At 30.5% G+C, this 20,265-nt stretch overlaps 1 protein-coding gene across 2 annotated transcripts in view; it reads left to right on the top strand.

Moving 5' to 3' along the window:
* The window catches only part of LOC143045908 (meiosis inhibitor protein 1-like), a 43,998-nt gene that overhangs the window by 13,639 nt on the left and 10,094 nt on the right, over positions 1-20,265 (top strand). For both annotated transcript variants that reach the window (XM_076218739.1, XM_076218740.1), the window contains exons 8-18: positions 759-804; positions 1,720-1,790; positions 2,615-2,714; positions 3,194-3,328; positions 4,039-4,215; positions 4,503-4,650; positions 6,387-6,547; positions 8,444-8,571; positions 9,709-9,814; positions 12,574-12,685; positions 13,328-13,373. In XM_076218739.1, coding sequence (XP_076074854.1) covers positions 759-804; positions 1,720-1,790; positions 2,615-2,714; positions 3,194-3,328; positions 4,039-4,215; positions 4,503-4,650; positions 6,387-6,547; positions 8,444-8,571; positions 9,709-9,814; positions 12,574-12,685; positions 13,328-13,373 — 1,230 coding nt within the window. The remainder of the gene's footprint in view (positions 1-758; positions 805-1,719; positions 1,791-2,614; positions 2,715-3,193; positions 3,329-4,038; positions 4,216-4,502; positions 4,651-6,386; positions 6,548-8,443; positions 8,572-9,708; positions 9,815-12,573; positions 12,686-13,327; positions 13,374-20,265) is intronic.

The following is a 20,265-nucleotide window of genomic DNA, read 5'->3' as shown; positions in this document are numbered from 1 at the left end:
AATGCACAAATAATTTGATATTTTATTTGAAAGTCCTCCTGTAAAATATTAAAAATCTATTGGAATTTGAAGGGGGAGGTTTATCCGTTGAACATAAGACTAATATGTGAAATAAGATATGGTTAGCAATATTTGGGGGAAATTTGATTTATAGAAGAAGGCTTATGTGATTTGGGGAGGTGGTGGATTTAATCTTCAATATACTTTATATGTAATATATAGAAAGATAATCTTCTTCAGCCCAACTTAACCAATTGAAACTAATCCTAGAAGAAATGTATTTTTAATGGGAGTTATTTTGTTACATTTGTACTTCATATTATGCATAAATTTGGTACTTATCTGTATGTTGGACCTAGAAAATAACAAGGTTTTTGACAACAAGTATTCAAAATCTAAATATTAAGGGGTTCCTAGGTATAGTGTTAAGATACATTTATAGGAAATAAATCACATCACAACAATTAAATGGATGCATGTTCAAAGCAATTGAAAGAAAAATTAAGTGAGAAATACAGGTTCATGTGATCTTTAAATTATGAAAGGAAAGTTTTTTTTAACAGACTTTGAAATAAGTGGTCTACAATCAATCAATCAATGGATATTTATATTACATGTAATGGTTCATTTCTTGAGAATCAGCATCACAAGTACATTAACTTGCACTTTATTCAAAGCTTTCTAAAGTGCATTGTATACAAAAAAGCCCTCTGTGTTTATAATAAAACAACAATTAACACAATTATGTTTTTGTACAGAATTTTTATTTGAGAAGCTGAATACCAGAAATACCCAGAACATTGAGTAAGAAATAGTTTTTTGTTCTTTCTTCCAGCATTACATATAAAGGGAAATAACTACAACATTTTTTCAATGACTGCACAGTAGATTATGATTTTAGTCATAGCTCACAATCAGGGCATTTGTAAAATCTAATGGAAAATGGTTTTGGTCTAGTATTAAACAGGGTCATATCATTTGAAATTTTACAAAGCTGTGTTAGAGTTTTTCGGTTGATATTTTCATTGTCAGTTAAAATTTATTCAAATTCAAGGGGAGATAATTAAGCTAAATATTTCTGCATATTCACTGAATTTTACAATTTTTTGTGATCTTTCATCATTTAAATATAAAAAAAATATTTTAGATATAGAATGTTTTAGTTTTATTACTAGTCTTGATGAGTGTTCCATAAAAATAATGGAAAAAGTATGTTTGGGTCCATTTGTTATTGCACATTTAATAATGCCTGATTTTAAGCTGGGATCAGCATAATTTTGATGTATATTTCCTTTTATATATTTTGAAATTAAGCTGGATCATTCCTTTTTTTTGTTGGTGTTTACATTTGATATTGATTGTTATTTTATCTTTGAAAAGTCACTTATTATATGATAAAAAGGGTAAAATCTGTTTAAATTTCATTCAATTATAATTTAATTCAAACCAATTGAAAACTTATGTGAAAAACATAAAATGTTTCAGAATAGGAGTACAAATTATATACTTTATTTTTAAATCTATCTTTTATGTAAGAATTTAAAAATTTCTAGTCATGCTAATCAGTTTATAGAAATATTTCCATACAGTATACCCATTATTTTAATTTGAATATTATTTTCTAAATGTTCTTGTTATTGTATATGCATCCTTTTAGTGGAACATATTTCTCTATTTTTTATTAAATCTTTAAACATAATTACTATTTTCGTATTTTAGACATATTTTGAAATGTTTACTGCCACTAAGTCACATGGAGCAGTTCTATTCTAGAAATCATTCAGTATATGGTAAGTGGACTAAGGTTATTGACTTATTTTTCTTTCTTTCTATTTTTTGGGGTGTCTTTTATTGCTAGTAGGTAAACTTCCTGTAGTAATTGGTGAGCTATTAAGGTTCACCTTGATCTTAATAAATATCAGTATTTGTAAAGTATAATAGCAAAGTACTACTAATTGTGAAAAATATTAAACATATGTAAATGGAATTTTATTTCACCTTGAGAAACTAAAATATTTCCTTAATTCATTACAGTGGTTTTAGTTTGAAATCTCATCCTATTTCTTTTTTTCTAAGATATCAACTCAGATATTTGGAATAGTAGTAAATGGACCTGAAATGAATTATTTTAAGGCATATTTCTTTTCCTTGATTTTTGTCTAGAATATGAAGCTGAAGAGATGTAGAGTGTAAAGAGAAGTAACTCTTGAATTTTTTGTCTTCACATTTTATGATCTGTTAAATACAAACAACAGCGTCAACTGTCTGGCATATCTTTTCATTCAGTCAGATTAAAAAAAAAGAATTCACAAAGACCTATGATGAAGATATTGATGAAAGATATATTCTGTATAACTGTTCAAGTGTTTTATGATTGTACATGATTGATAGAATTTTGCTTGCCTAATTATTTGACATGACAACATGCTGTAAGCATTGTAGACCTTTAGATAACTGTAAATGCTTGGTGTATGTTTGGATGTTAAGACCCAAAGATATTTAGATTGAGGTGAGGGGGGATCTATACTTTAGGTGAGGTAACCAAGAGGCTTAGTGAAGGGGATTACAATAGTACACATTAAAATTTGGACAGTTTCTTTGTATATTTTTATAGGTATAGAAGTTCTGTTGAAGACACTACATACCTTGAAGACCATGAACCATTATGTTCTCACAAAGAAAATTATTGAAATCATTGGTATCATATTTGACAGGTAAATAACATTTGCTGTTCTTTAATAGTTTGAAAATTATTTTTTTTAAGGAAAATGGTGTGATATACTGGATGACATTGCTGCTTCATTTTTGTGAATAGGTGATCTTTTCCGTTACTTTTGCTTATAGGCTAAATAAATTTTGACATAATTGTGGGAAGGTGTATATATATACCTGACAAGGTTGACTCCTTATTTAATCTTTTTATGGTATTTCCATTTAGTATAGAAGATTATATGTTGACTTCTAGATGTTCTCTAGATGATTTGTATTTTTATTCGGTTGTCTTATTGACAAATACCACACATCTCCTTTTATTTATGTAAAATTAACTCATGTTCATGTATAAAAACTGTGCATAAGTTATATTTAGAAACTATAAATTTATAAACAGTTTTTTAAGTGATCCTTGGGTAAATATTACCAATCTGAAATAGTGTCTTTTATTATTATTATAAGCAATGTATTTCTCTTTCAGACAGCCATCTAAGTCACCATTGTTTGTTAACAGTACCACACTGAAATTGTGTCTAGATATCATTATAAGTATTGTTGAACATAGTCACCCTGGTGTCTTTGCTGCAGCCTTAGAAATGACAAAAGCCTTCTTGAGGTGAAAAAAAAATCATGTGAATATGTTTGCTTATTTTAGCCATTTACAGATCACTTTAAATAACTCAAATAACTTTGTTGATACTTTGTCATTCCAAATAACTATGTGTTATGCGTTATTGTAGATGTTGAAAATTTGATCTTCAAATTTATGACCAGTATGTAAAAATAAGAAAATTTGGTATGAATGCCCATGAGACAACTATCCACTTGTTACCAAATGACATATATAAGGATTTAGCAACTATCTGAGACTTATCACTGCACGACCTTCAACATTGTGCAAAACACATACTGCTTAGTAAGCTTTAAAAGGCTCTGAAATATTTAGTATAATCTGATTCTATAGTATCAATTCAAGTGTTGTTATTGTCTTGAGCAGAGAGCATTTATTATAAAAAAAAAAGCTGAAAAAAATAGTTTTTTTTATAGAATGCACAGTGAATCCAACACAAGGTTAGACAACTTTGAAATCAGTTAAAAAGCAACTTTTTGGTATAAAGATTTCATTTCTCTTTATTAAATTGCCAATTATGAACATATATTGTTCCCAAGTCACATGCATTTATAACAAGTTTCCAAAAGTCTCAAAACTATATTTGTACCCTTTTGAAGTTTATCATGTATTGTAAGAGTCGCATGATTTTTCATAAACCACTACTTTACAGAAAGAAAATATATAATATTTAAGACAAATTTGATACATTTCAGAAAAGAACATATGTTGAGACCTGTCCCAGTCTCAGATTTGAAGACAATTCTTCAGAAAATGACAGGAAAGGTTCAGATATTTGTATGTGAAACAGAATTATTTGAAAAACAGAAATCTAAAACCAAAGTTAGTGATGTTAGCAGTGTGTTTTGTGAAGCAATGTTGGCAGCAAGCAGGTTTGTAATTTAATTGTTACTGTATTCAAAACCAACCTTGCTGGGCATTGTTCATATCCTTTTATAAAGGGAGATGTCACTTTTCTTTTCATATGAAATTAGACATTTATTTAAAAACCTCAGAATTATGAAAATAATGACCATGTATTAATATCATTATAAAATCTTCGCAGTAGATATATGTTTTTTACAGAGAAATACAAAAGAGTTACTTAAAAGTTTGTTTTATATTTCATTTATTATGAGTTTTTTTATTGAAGATTAATTCATAATTTATTTCTCCTTAGATTAGTTATGGATTGTAAGAGAGATCCGTCAACATGTATGTCTGCTTTCCTGGCTCCTGATGCTGTAGACAATAATGGATCAACCATAGAAAGTCTGGGAGAACTAGTAGTCACAATACTGTCACAAAATTCTATCTCTTTAGCTGTGGTAACATGATTTTATGTTAAGTTTAGCTTCTGTGCTTCGGCTATGATATTATTTATTTGGTTTGTAATCTTATAACAACATTGACTATGAAATATAAAAAAGAAGATGTGGTATGACCCTTACCAAAAAGTGCTAACATGTTGCACATAAGTTGCACATAAGATGCTCACGTTAGAAACTAACATGATTGCACACGAGTTTTTTAACATGCAAATTAGGTGAGCATTTTGTGAGCAAAAAAATTGCACATATGAAACTAACCTAATTTGCATGTTAAAAACCTCACGTGCAACTGCTCATATGAGGTTTTGTTTCACATGTGCATTTTATTAGATTGCTCATATGAGCAGTTGCTAACATGTTGCACACGTGAATATTATAGTTGACCAAAACAAAATGGCTGCTTTAAAAAATGAATATTTTTCAAATTTAAATGAAAATCTTAAATAATTCAGTTGAAAATAAAATAACTGGTACATCATGTTAAAAGAGTTATTCTTTAATTATTGTCAGTTAATTATGATTTTCATATCATTTTTTTTTTTTTTATTTAAACAATAATCATGATCATGACTAAAAACATAACATTACATTATAAAACTAATAGAGGGACTTGCAAGTTTAGTACACAATGAATGTCTTTGATTAATAAGTACTGTATTTCAAAAAGTTTAAAAGGAAAAATCTTTATACATGTAGTACTTATTTTGAAGCAACCTGTATATATATTCCCATAAAGGACTTAAAATTGTAATATATTTCAAAATCTGACACAAAAATGAAAATAATGAAATAGAAATGATAACTTACAAATAATTAACCACAGCCACACTGGTTTTATCAGATTTCAACAATGCCTTTCTTCAAATAGCACAATATAGGACTTAACATTTTCCATATCCATCTACCTTCATTTATTGCATGCTTTTCATGAATTTGAATTTACAGGAAGTACATGACTGGGCATGTCATTTTGAAAAAGCTCATATGAGCAATGATGTAGGTTAGTTTTGAATGGTTAGAAGAATGGAAAAACTTTTCAAAGTACAAAACTAACATAAAACTAACATGGATGATAAAAGCTCACCTGAGGTTTGAATTGCACATGTGAGCATTATGTTAGATTTTTGTGGGCACATATGAACTACCAAACTGCACATATGAGCAACCTGATTTGCATACAATTCTTACTTGCATCTCATGTGCTTCACATGTGAAACTTATGTGCTTTTGTTAGCAATTTCTGTACAGGAATTGCCAAGGAGACAACTCTCCACAAGAAACCAAATAACATAGAAATTAACAACTATAGATCACTGTACGGTCTTCAACAATGAGCAAACTTCTTAGTAAACCATGGTAAGAATCCTTATCTCTAAAAGTCAAGTGAGGTAAGTCTCCACTGAAAACCTACTGACAATGATATAAACCAAGAAAAAATGAAAATTACACAGTCAATATTTTTCTCTTTTCATGATGTAACAGTGAGAGGAATTCAATCATAGGGTAGAATTTTCATTACTTCTACCAGTATTTTAAATATATTTTAAAATACCCGACATAGATAACAAGTTTATATTATATATTTTGTATTGCTCCTAAAGAATGTCTTTTTCATATCATTTAAAGTAATCACTGTCCTCAACACACCTCCTTCCCACACCACAAAAATTCAAATCCATTACAAAAAAGTTTTTATTTTTCAAAATAAAATTGATTGCTGACCTATTTTTCAGAGTCTTCTTGACAATAAAGACAGCCCAGACCATTGTTGTTTACTTTTCCAGTTACTAAGCAGTTTGCAACAATTAGATCAAATAGAGCACAAGAACATTGTATCACAGTTAACTTGTGGAGGAATGTTGTCTGGCGCTGTCAATATACGATGTTCTCTCAGGTATTTGATTGTTTGATTACTTTCTTTGTTAAATTAATGGGTACACAAATTTCCAAATAAGGTTGTATGCAAAACGATGAAATTGAATACCAATGAAAATACAATTTTCATTAATCCCCAAAAATATTGTATGCACAAAAATAAATGACTCCACATCAGATTGTTTGACCATTGTAATTGGTTAGAGATAGGTAACTTTTCACATGTTTTATTATACCCCGCTTTAAAATTATACCCCCATTTTAAAAAAGGGGGAGTTAAACTGTTTTACCTCTGTCTGTAAATCCTTCCATCAGTCCGTCCGTCCCATGAATATTTTCGTCGCTTTTTTTCAGGAACAACTTGACAAGGAGTTCTGAAATTTGGTTTCAGGGTTTATATAAGTCAGTTATACCGTGTGATGCGTTTTCAGATACATCACTCAACAATTTCTTGTTTATTGAAATATTTTGGCCGGGTACAGTGATTTTGCTAGCGCTCGTCACTTTCGTATTTTACGAAAGAGTTTTCTCATTGACGAAAGTATTTCAAATCAATTTCGTCACTTTAATTTTGAAAGTGTAAAAAAAAAATTCGGAATAAAAACTATAAATCTACCTGTCTTCATGTTTTTGACAAGTTTATGACCTCCAGGTAATTAACATTTTTAACAGGTGTTACAAGTTGTGATTACAACTAATCCGCTTATCGCCATCGGATGGGTCACTAATCCGTTAATTATTATTAAACCCCATAATTGAATGACCATCATAATTATTTCCCCAGGAAAATCAGTCAGTCGGCAAGTCATTTCAACAACCAGGAGTTTAGTTTCGTCAATTAATCAAAAATGTAACAACCCGGTCAGTTCGCATTTGAATTTCAATATTTTTCCAACGATCTGAAGTTCATTTGTCGTAGATTCGTCATTCGAAGGCATTTTCGTCATATTTGATTTAAATTTTCATCAAAAAACTTTCGACAATTTCCATTTAAAATAAAGAACTTTAATGTGTTTATTCAAAACTTTCACGAGTTAAACAGGTGCTTCCTGTATTGTGTTCTACGCATGCGTGAAAGTATTCCTTTGACTATTTATAGACTTTAAAAAAACGTAAGATACGAAATCATTTAATTTAGAATCAATTAAACGAGAGAGACAAATATCTCTTACTAAAGGAATTTAAATCAAAAAATGATAATTTCCTGATGAATCCGGACTCGTTTTGAATTTATTATCCACGTGTCACTTCCCGTTTTCGTTTCATATTAAAACCGAAAGTAGTAAACGTGATCTATTGTTGATTTGTTTACAACCTACTTTCAGTCATTATTATAGTTCCAAAAAGGATTTTACACATTTCTAACCCCTGGAACAAACTGAAGAGAAATTGTGAACTAAATTTCTGGATTCCATGTCAGAATCTTTCATAATAATGGCCAATACAGTCAAATCATACAATAACTGCCAATAATGCTGGTGCCTCAATCCCTTAAAATCTGACAAAGTCAAAAGATGAAGCTAGTAATATACATCATTGGCCCCTTGCTTTTACACAAAATAAGGTTGATTTTAATAGCGCGCAAAAGTGACTAAAGCCCTCAAAATCCTAGCTTAAACCCTGGCCGGGTATCATCAGTGCGCAGTAGCTGGCAGTTTTACTTGTTGTATCATGGTTGAAATTTAATTCTGTATCAATATTTCAGGGATTCCCATACAGAACTACAGCATGCAGACCCCTGCCTATTAACTTGGTGTCTGTTATCTGTATTTCAGGGATTGCCATACAAACCTATATTATGCAGACCCCTGTCTATTAACTTGGTGTCTGTTATCTGTATTTCAGGGTATCCCGAACAAACCTACAGCATGCAGACCCCTGTCTATTAACTTGGTGTCTGTTATCTGTATTTCAGGGATTGCCATACAAACCTACAGCAAGTAGACCCCTGTCTATTAACTTGGTGTCTGTTGTTGTACCAGGAAGAAAATAAAGATGATCCTTGTCCTGGAGAATTAGAAATTAGCATAGATAACATATTTGGTAATCATTTTATCATTTTGTTTACAGTATTTAATTTAGTATAATGATTGAATAGTGAAATATCAATTCAAAGAAGGACTAATAACAGATGGCATTCTCAAATTCATATTATAGTGATAGACAATGACATTTTATTAGTTATATATATTTGATGCTTAAAATTTAGTTATGTAAAAAAACAACAGCAAATAGAAACTTAATAGGCATTTCTTATTAAATTTGCTGATATTCAATTGATTTGAATTTTCATCACAGTTAACCTTAACAAAAAAAAATCATGAATTGTCCCCCCTTGACAAGGTTACTTGTAACCATTTCTAACTATGCAGATGGTTTAAATATCATCAGCTGATTTTATTTTATTTTTAAATTAAGTGTGACAGCTCTTTAAGACAAACAGCCTTTTTTAATTCACTAATGGGCTCCAAGATGGTTGAGGGAATGGTGTTTACAGTTTTAGTCTTTTATGAAGAAACATTATCTGACAGGTTGATCAAAAGAATAGGTGATGCTTTGGAACTATTGTTTGAGATTAAGTGTACTTACCAAGTTTTGTAAACTTGTTTCAGATAAAAAGTTTTATATGAAGCCAAAAAAGAGGTCCAATATGAAGCCAAAAAGGGTTCCAAGATCTACTGAACCAATTGTCCATTTGCCAATTACCGATTTGATTCTATTATTACACACTTTTTAAACGAATTACCTCCCTTTGTCACTTGTAGACTGGATCTATACTGGACAAAATTGGCTTTTGCCAATGCAAAGCATGATGAATTGAAAGTGATTTATCTGCGGTTTAACTTACTTTTCATGAAAAATAAATTCTGATGTCAAAAGTATTAAACTAAACAACAAATTAAAGATTTCCCACATTACGCACAGGTAAATTTGCTCTTTCTGCTAGCTCTCCATTGTAAATAAAAATTAATGTCGCTCATTAGGGAGACAACTTAAATAGGCATCTCTAAGGGTCAATAACGGTAATAGGCAAATGGACTATTGAAACCTAATTTTCAAAGTATGTTCCATATGTTACTATTGTGGTTCTTAATAAAGCCTGTTTTTGTTGTTTGGACAAAATAAATCTAGATATGCGATTTTGATTCGTGATAGTAACTTTCTGGTATTTAACTTCAGTGAGACTTGATGAAGTGGCCAACTACCTAACTCATTCCTGTATGAGTAAAGATACTGTATTCCTTTACAGTTTTCTACTCTATCACTGCTACAAAAATGATGATCTGTGAGTATTTACCACATTATACTCAATAATCTATGTGTTAAAAACAATTTAGCTCAAAATTTTGAATTTTAAGGAGTTTGACAGTTTAAAATTTAAATGTTTTAACAAAATCCTAGCAACTTATCAGCTATCAATACTTGTGGAGTATTGAATCAATATTGATGCTGAATTCTATTTTAAAAAAATTAAATCACAAGAAGCTAGATGAAAAAAGATAAAACAAATTGTTTTAATACAGTTTTTTAAGCCTTGAACATGAAAAAGAAACTGCAAAAAATAGTGTGAAAATTAAGTAGAAAAATACTCATTTTATTCAATTTAAACTACTTAAAAGTATCACTGGTGTCTATGTGATGATCGTAACTGCAATTACGATCATCCCAATATGGCGGACACAAAATTAGGGAAATTTTAGAAGTCTGATTTCTCCACTTTAACAGCTTATTTTCAGATTTGTTTTTTATCAAGAAAAATCTTAATGAGCATTGCCATTGAATGTGTTTTTCCTAAATGATATAAAAACTACCAGAAGAACGAAAATCGAGATAAAAAAAAACATGATGATGATACTAACTTCGTCTATGGATGATCGTAACTCAAAATTTATGATGTGTTTTTTTCTTTAAATGAACATCATATTTAGCAGAAAACGATATATTGGTATTACTGAAAACAGTATGATTTTCAAACTAAACAAAATGAGCGTTAATGAACACCACTATTTATCAAAAAGAAATGTCAAAAGGGGGATTAGCAGGCAAATGTCCTCAATATATTTATTTAAATAAAAAATTAAGTTAACATTCAAAATGAAATACGTTTATATGAAGTATCATCCCCGTGATACAGTTTAAGAATACAGGCCAAAACTTTCACTGAATATTTGAGAAATAACTATTAAGTGATGGTAGGCATGAAAAAATGCAGAACTATATATTTCATACTAGCCCCTCCTCCAATAAAAATCAAATAGTAGCTCCCTTTATTGATGGTTTCATTGGTGTTTTTTTTTTTCTTTCAACAGATATGGTTACACTTCTTAATGCTTTATTTTTTCAACCTCTCCTTTAAAAGTCTTAATCTGTTAATAAAAAAAACTATAAAGTCTGAATTCCCCTAAAATACCAGATTCTCGAAAGGTACTATTGTCCCTACAGCGCAACCTGATACGACAGCAGAGGTTGAACCTAGAACAGTTGTGGCAAATTTGGACACAATATTCAAGCTTGATTCTTTCTGAATTTGAATTGTGATCAAGTTTTTGACATAGTATAGGTTTCTGACACAAAATAAATGTCAAGATTTTACAAATCTATTGCAACTGTGCAATTAAAGATTCTTGAAAATTTGAAAAAATTTGAAAAAAATTGAAAAAAAATTTGAACCCCTTAAAAAAATTGGAACCCTCAAACTTTTTGAATCCCCCCTTGAAGCATTTACCCCCACACTCAAACCAAGCCTTTCCTTTATAGTAAGAACCTTGTAGTATGATTTCAGAGAGATCCATAGTCTTATACACGAGTTATTGCAGGAAACTAGAAAAATGCTTGTTTTTGGTCCTTTTTTTGCCCCTAATTCCCGCATGAATTGGACAATTAGCTCCAAACTCAATCCCAGCCTTCCTTTTGAGATATTGAACCTTGTAATACAATATAAGAGAGATCCATACATTTACACACAAGTTATTGTCAAGAAACAGCAAAAATGCTAGTTTTTGGCCACATTTTGGCCCTTATAAATACCTAAACTGCTGGCACCATTACCCCCAAAATGAATTCAAACCTTCTACGTGTAGAATTAAATATTGTAATACAATTTCAGAGCAATTGAAATACTTATACACAAGTTCATATCCTGAAAGTAGAAAAATGCATGTTTTGGGCCCCTTTTGGGCCCCAGATTCCAAAATGGTTGGCACCATCATCCCCAAAATCAAACTAAAGTTATGGTCCAGACACCAAATGTGTCTTTGGACCACGCAGATGACGACATCATACCATTATACGATCCCCCCATAAAAAATTGTGGTCGTATAAAAATCACCAATTTTACCAAACTGGCCATTGATATGAAATGTCCAATACCTTCTTCATATAAAAATATATGTAATCAATATTAAGTTGTTAACCCCCAATGCTGTCTAATATTGTACTATAGAGTATAGATAGAAAACAAAGAAAACAAAATCTCGCGAAATTGTAACTATTTGTGATCTTACCAATAAGACGTTACCCTCCCTCAGTGATCTTTCCTCATTATCACAATATAAGCTGATAATGTACACTTTTTCCCATACCAGACAGCTTTATTTATCAGAAAATGCTTCGTTGGAACAGACAGTTACGATCATCTTAAATAATAGTTACCATCATCATTGATAAAATAAATAAAAGTTACGATCATCATCGTGATATTTTGTATCTTGATTTTCATTCTTACTTTTCAATCATGTAAGAAAAATATTGCAATGGCAATGCTTATAAAGATGTTTCTGGACTTTATACAAACCTGAAAATAGGCTGTCAAAGTGGAGAAATCAGACTTCTAAAATTTCCCTAAATTTGTGTCCGCCATATTGGGATGATTGTAGTTGCAGTTACCATCATCACATTGACAACAGTGAAAGTATGTGGCATTTGTAAATTTAATTTATCAATGAATCTAGTACATTGTATCAAATTAATCTTGACTGATTAGGTGAATGATTCAAATATAATCGTAACACATACTTATTTCTGTTCTGTTGTTATTCTTATCAGAATCCTTCCATGTGATGAGTTGATGTTTGTTCTGGACACATTTTCTAAGGACTATGACAATGTGTCAGAGTTATCTCCCTTTGTAAAGAAACAATTTGTGTTTCTGTGGGCTGTAAGTATGAATTGTCATTCTGTTTTAAAAGATGTAATATATCAAACATAACATGATTTGCTCGTCTTGCTCTATGGGTATATGAACAACTTGGAATATGTTATATGTTTACTTTTCACATTATCGAATCGATCATCTTCTTCATAAAACTACTTTTCCAATATTGGCTCAACTTTGAGTGGGTATATGATAGTTTTCTACAAATTTTCCTCATTTGGTTAAGACAGAATGAAAAATAGCCACCTAAAGAATTCTGAGTGGCTGCTTTTGAAATATTTTCTAATCTAAAGCTGCCTTTTTTTCCTGAACATTAAGAGAATTGACATTAGAAGACTCTTTAATGACAAACAAGGGAGGTGTAGAGGTACTTCTTGTATCACTGTAACACAAGTCAAACAGGAAAACCAACAGTCTTTTCTATATAAACGAGGAAAAACGAGAAACAAGAAACTCTTTTGAAACGCATCAACGAACGATATGCAACCACTGAACAACAGGTCCCTAATGTGTTTGGCCTTCACTTTTTTCTATTAAAGCCCTACTGATGAGGCTTATGCAAGCGATACATGTGACTGGCATAAAGTTAAGATTGATGAGTTTTATGTAGTATTTTAATGAATAAACTTTTTATTATTATTTCAGATGTTAACCTGTATGACAGAAAATGTTGTTGGGCTTCCTACTAAAGGTAATATATTTTTTGCTCTGTTCTGTTTTAGAACAATTCCTTAGGATATTTATCACAATCCTCAACTCAGACTTTATTCCCTTCATAAACAGACCTTGCAATGACCTTGTCTGTCCATTTGTCTGTCTGTTCATCCTTTTGTTCCTCTGTCTTACTTAGGGGTCATCCATAATTGTCAACCATTTTCCGAAGTGTACAAAACAAACACTTTTTCAGACCCCCCCACCCTCCCTAAAAAAGTGTACATCAACCATTTTCAGATTTCAAGACAAGAGTCAATCATAAATAATAAAAAGAAGATCCTGTCTATTATAGTTTAGTTTAATATAGAAATTTGCACTGAAAATAAACTGAAAAATATCTGACATATATTCTGGAAATAAAAAAAAGAAAGCCTACCGTAAAAATGTGAATTTTTTTAACCCCCTCCCTCCAAGCGACGTTTTGTACCCTTTGGAAAATGGTTGACAAATTGGATGACCCCTTATTTTACATGAAAATAAATCATGATTTTATATTGATCATGGTGGCTTTATAATATTGAATTGTTCTGTGTAAGCTACCTTCTGGTCAGCTAGAAAGTCACCTCCTGTTTATTCACTTTGAATTTTTCTTTTAATCACATGTTTTTTTAACCAGTAAGGAGTATATATACTTTGCTTGGCATGATTAAGTTGCTTTACAGTATAAGATAGCAAATTTACCTGACCATATCGGTAAATAGGTATTTAGTTGGATCTTAACACGTACTTGTGATTTGTTTAAAACCGGTTTTGATAAAAATAAAGGAAGAAATGTTGAAATGTTCAGGACTTAATTAAATCTGTATTTTGGTAGGATGGTGCAATCATACAATTTTTATTGCGTCTTACACTTTGAGAAGCGAATAATCTTTAACTACTTTATTCAAATATTGTGTAAAAACGTTAATTTTGAGCTATGAAAGTCAAGTGGCTCGAGCATTTTTCTGAGGAAGTTTTAAAAAATTGCAAAGAAATATTTTTACAGTGGGTTAGCTTTCATTAGTCTTCGCTATCTATAGATTAACAACTTTTGGTTATATTTATAATTTAGAATCATCATTGAAGGTGGAGCATGATTGCACAGTTAATTAATTATATTGATGTGCCATTTGTATGCAAGAGTTAGAGTGACATTCCGTTGTATTATGTGCCAATTTTGAAAAAGTTATGCGAGTATTGTCTCCCCTTAACTGGTTCATTTTTTTATAATCAAGTTTAGGTTTCTGATATAATTTTGAATAATTACAAAATTATTTCAGTTTTTGTTATTGGTGTATCAAAAACATTGATGTACGAATATAATTTCATGAATTTGAAACATTTAGAATGATTACATACCAATATAAAGAACTGTTCATCATTTTTGAAAAAGACTATGAATGAAAATCGAATTATTTATCTTCCCTTGATGATAGATTGATTGGGAAATGAACCAGAGTTATCTAATGGTAATCACAGAGAGGAACTAGCAAGCAATTTTTAATTGTAGCTTATTCAACGTTAAAACAATTTTCCACTATAAACAAATGTTACTTTATACAAATATAAGGACTTTGTTAGCTAAATCTACAAATTTTATTCGATATTATGATTTTTTATTGCAATAGATTAATATGCTATATAAGAGCTGATTTCATTTAGTGTGTAGCTAAAGGTAATGTCTTTGGTTAGCTTGCTTGCTAGCTGAACCATGAAGTCATTATTAGGTTAGGTAAGAACAGATTATAATCTGTCTGTAGGACTAGGCTACTTGAAACAAGGGAAGTATACCTTTCCTAATAATGACTTCACAGTTCATCTAGCAAGCAAGATAACCAAAGATACTACCTTTAGCTACACACTCAATGAAAATGGCTGTAAAACATTTATGAAGACATGATCTTTTTAACACACAAAATAGTAATTTAGTTCTACTTGAATTGCTTCCCCTTAGATGTATGCTGATTTTATTTTTGATAGAAGATTAGATATAAAATATTTTTTACCATTATTGACTATTAACAGGCTGAAATTTATCTAAGAATAAATCCATAAAAATTGAAAAAAATATTTTAATAACATAGTTTGTTCTATATTTTGAAAGTTATAATTTTATTTAATACTGAGTATAATCATCTTGAAATAGTTATGCAGATGAAAGATACTCCATGACAAAGTTAACTCACATGTGGAAGGTGGGGTGATAATATTAGTGTCGAGGGGATGTACCTGTCTGGTACTATATCCAAACTTTTGCTAGTATTATTGCTCCATATTGTTTGGTACTACTAGAGTGCTCTAGTTGATAGTTAAGTATTCTGGTTATGAATGAGAATACAAATGTATGTAAATGATAAAATGGACTATTGAAGCTGTTGAAAAAGCATGGATATTATAATATATGTATTGGCATGGGGAGCTGGGTTTGCATGTGATCCTTGTGATTTGATATAACCTATGAAAGAACATGTAACCTTTAAAAATGTTCAAAACCATTTTATTTAAATGTTTTATTTGCTTACAATTGACCTGAGACAGTCTTTAAAACTTGACATTGTGACCTTAGTGCAATGAGGTTCCCTACTGGAACAGACAGCTCCAATATACTGTTTAAGGAATAACAGTACTGTAGTTGAACATTTTTTCGTAAATTTTTGTAATCTTTTACAAAAATCTTCTCCTCTGAAACTACTAAAACAAATTAAACCAAAATTGTCCACAATCATCATTAGGGTATTTAGTTTTAAAATCATGTCCGATGACCCTGCCCTTGAACCAAGATGGCTGACATGGGTAAAAATAGTACAATGGGAAAAATGCAGTTTTTGGCTTATATCTTTGAAACTAAAGTATTTACATCAAAGTAGACCATGTAAAAATTGTCATCCGGTTAAGATCTAGCTGTCCTGAAATTTTCATACAAATCAGAACAGCCGTTGTTTTGGATTACTGCCCTGAATAAGTAATTTTAAAGAAATTTTGCAGTTTTTGGTTATTACCTTGAATATTATTAGAGAAAGAGCTAAACTGAAAACAGCAAAAATGTTCAGCAAAGTAAGATCTACAAATAAGTCAACTTTACCAAAACGGTTCAGAAACCCCATAAGGAGTTCTTGCCCTTTAAAGTCAAATTCAACAATTTTTCCTAAATTTTGTAATCTTTTACAAAAGTCTTTTCCTGAAACAACTGAGACAAATTTAACCAAACTTGGCCACAATCAGTATTAGTGTATCTAGTTTAAAAAATGTGTCCGATGACCCTACCCACCAAACAACATGACAGACATGGCTAAAAATAGAATTTAGGGGGAAAATGCAGAAAGCTCGACATAGGGATAGTGATCCAGCAGGGGCGGTGTTAGCTAACTTCTTAAAAGCTTTATATTTTAGAAGGTGGAAGACCTGGATGATTCATACTTTGTATATAGATGCCTCATGTTACGAAGTTTCCGTCAGTCACATGTCCAATGTCCTTGACCTCATTTTCATGGTTCAGTCTGTGACAACTTGAAAAAAAGTTAAGATTTTTTGTAATGTTAAATTCTCTCTTATTTTAAGACAATAACAAGAAAACTGGATTTGGTATGTGCCTACCTTGCAAGGTCCTCATGCCCATCAGACAGTTTTCATTTGACCTCAACCTCATTTCCCTGAAACTAAAGTAAAAGTATAACGGTTGTATTATTTCATGCATCAATTGTAAATTATAATATCAGGTGAGGGACACAGGCTCCTTGGAGCCTCTTGTTAATGTTACAGTTGAAGAAAAATTGAATTCATCTTCTAAGATATTACATATTTTACATTTCTTTCGTTCCTTGGTATTTTTGTATATCAACCAGTTACCAGTATATATTTGTTTAGGGGCCAGCTGAAGGACGCCTCCCGGTTCGAGAATTTCTTGTTGCATTGAAGACCTGTTGGTGACCTTCTGCTGTTGTCTGCTCTATGGTCGGGTTGTTGTCTCTTTGGCACATTCCCCATTTCCATTCTCAATTTTACTATTAGAAGATAATGATTGCTGATTCTAAATTTGGTTAACATTTTTCTTGTTTCTTTATTAGGGTGTGATAGGTAGTATAATAAGATTGAATTTCTTGATTAGAAACATAAATGATAATTTTTTAATAAAATACATTTGTGCCAAAAAAAACATTTATTCTTATGTACTGTAAACCAACTAATTTTCAAGAGCGATTTATTTTCGTCTCATGTGAGAAAAAACTTATCCTGAATATAAATCGTTGAGAATATGTACACTTTTTATCTTTCCTTGTTGAACTGACATCAGGCAAATTTGAAAGTCGCACTGAATCGCTGCGAAATGGGCTAGAAAGAGGTAAATGTGAAATATCTGTTTTATGAAGACATGATCTTTTTAACACACAAAATAGTAATTTAGTTTTACTTAAATTGCTTCCCCTTAAATGTATGCCAATTTTATTTTTGATAGTAAACTAGATATTAAATAATTTTTACCATTATTGACTGTAAAGTGGTTAAGATTATCTAACAATAAACCCATAAAATTTGAAATATGATTTTAATAACAGAGTTTGGTCTATATTTTGAAAGTTTTAATTTTATTCAATAATGAGTATAATCATCTTGTAAACGTAATATAGTTGAAAGATTTGCCATAATAAGTAATTCTCACATGTTTAAGGTGGGGAAATAATATTGGTGCATGGCGGATTTACCTGACAAACTGGTTGACATCCAACTCATTGCTGGTATTATTGCTCCACATTGTTTAGTAATACTAGAGTCCTCTAGTTACAAAGTTAAAGTTATGTTTATCCAATTCTTGAACCGATGCTTGTGTATATCAAAATTAGTCTTCTGTGACGATTTTATTATTTTACGCAATCATATTGTATATTTGTCAAAAAAAATAAAAAAATCTCGGCCTGTTATGATGTGAAAATATTGCAGCTAATTAATTGTCATGTTTTGAAACTGTAGCTTACAGATTTGTCACCTTAGTAAACATTCAACAAAGAACCATGGATATTGAGCATGTGTATAACATGATAATAGTTTATTTCAATGACAGATCCATGCATATTGCGATTACCAGATTTTTACGAGAGGGGAAAGCTGAATTTACTGTATAAGGTAAACATATCAGCAAATGTTTACTGGAAGCAAATAACTAAAAATAAGTAAACTTCTTCTAATTTTGGACAAATTATAGAATTTTCTTTAGAAAGAAGTATATGTACATAGTAGTAAGTTTTATAATAAAAACCAGCCATTTAGTCATAAAAACATATGCATATTTTTTTTTTAATTTGAAGTTTCATTAATGACTTTAACTATTGTGGTTATGAAATGAGAATGAGAATATATATATGTATGATAGAAGTGGCCAGAGTAATTTCTGCTTGTTAAAAAAGCATGGATATCTCAATATAGTTGTATCACTTGGCATGGGGAGTGGGGTTTCCATGCAATCCTTGTGATTTGATATAACCTTTGAAAGGACGTGTAACCTTTAAAAATGTTCAAAACCGTTTTATTGAAATATTTTATTTGCTTACAAGTGACGTGGTGACCTGAGACAGTTTTTAAAACTTGACCTTGTGACCTTAGTGTAATGAGGTTCCCTACTGGACCAATTCAACAGATAGCTTCAATTTACTGTTTAAGGAATAACAGTGCTGAAGTTGCTGACCATCAATTTACATTTAACATTTAGGGGGAAATGAGGTTGCTGATTTGTATATTATATTATTAGCATACCTGATGCCACCAGCTAATATGCTGACATCTTTTGTATAAACAAACTAAAAAGGATCTTTTTTTTAAATAAGGATATTTGACATTGATAGTGGGATAGTAATTGCTTTCATAATCTTTTTTTGTTGTTGATTCTTTTAGGTCTATTTTATACAGCACATTATCTATCAAAGATTTTACTATTTCGCAAAATGATAATGATTATGCATATAAACAAATATTTTAAGTGTAAAATTAAAATCCTTGAGAAAAAACATAAATGATAATTTTAATATTAATCAAAATACATTTGTGTAAAAAAAATAAAAAAAATAAGAAACCATTGCCACAATATAGCCTTTTTGTGATGAGCATGGATGAGGCGGAATGAAGCAAACACGAATCATTTAATGATCTAATAAATCAAGTTATACTATTTTTGGTCACCAATTGAAATACCCCTGTAAAATTTACAATCATGGTTTTGAATTATCTTTTCATTTTTAAAGAGGAAATGGTCTTTTGGGTCTTTTTATTCCTTTTGAATCCTTTTTGGGTCATTAAAATCTGTATTTAATCATCGCTGGTCTTTTCTGTAAATGAGGGACGAAAGATACCAAAGGGACAGGCAAACTCATAAAACTAAAACAAACTGATAACGCCATGGCTAAAAATGAAAAAAGACAAACAAACAACAGCACACTTGACACAACATAGAAAACTAAAGAATACGAACCCCACTGTAAATCATCACTCTCTTCTGTCAATTGTTTGACATTTTATTACTGTACATCTTCAGTGCATAATTATTTTTTTTGGAAAGGTATATCATACTGATGGTTTACAAAAACTCAGGTGTTAGAGTCTGTATTTGAATACACGACCTTTAAACTTCAGAATTATAATGATGAAAAAATACACAAGAAAGTTATTTTGTTCCCCTGGAGTTGCTTCCCTTTGATGCTATTTTATTTTAAAGAATCAATTGAATCTAAATAATATTTATCATTATGGATTATATAGTTACTGAAATCATCTAAAGATACATAGAAAAAGGTTAAAATGATAATTTTAATAATATGGTTTTATCTATATTTTGAAAATTGGATATTATTCAAGACTTTGAATATAACAACTTGAAAATATTTCCTAGTCGAATTTAACTGTAA

Source organism: Mytilus galloprovincialis, chromosome 9, assembly GCF_965363235.1.
Source record: "Mytilus galloprovincialis chromosome 9, xbMytGall1.hap1.1, whole genome shotgun sequence".
Classification (NCBI taxonomy): domain Eukaryota; kingdom Metazoa; phylum Mollusca; class Bivalvia; order Mytilida; family Mytilidae; genus Mytilus; species Mytilus galloprovincialis.
Note: the sequence above shows the minus strand (reverse complement) of the source record. Positions and strands in the feature narration are given on the sequence as shown.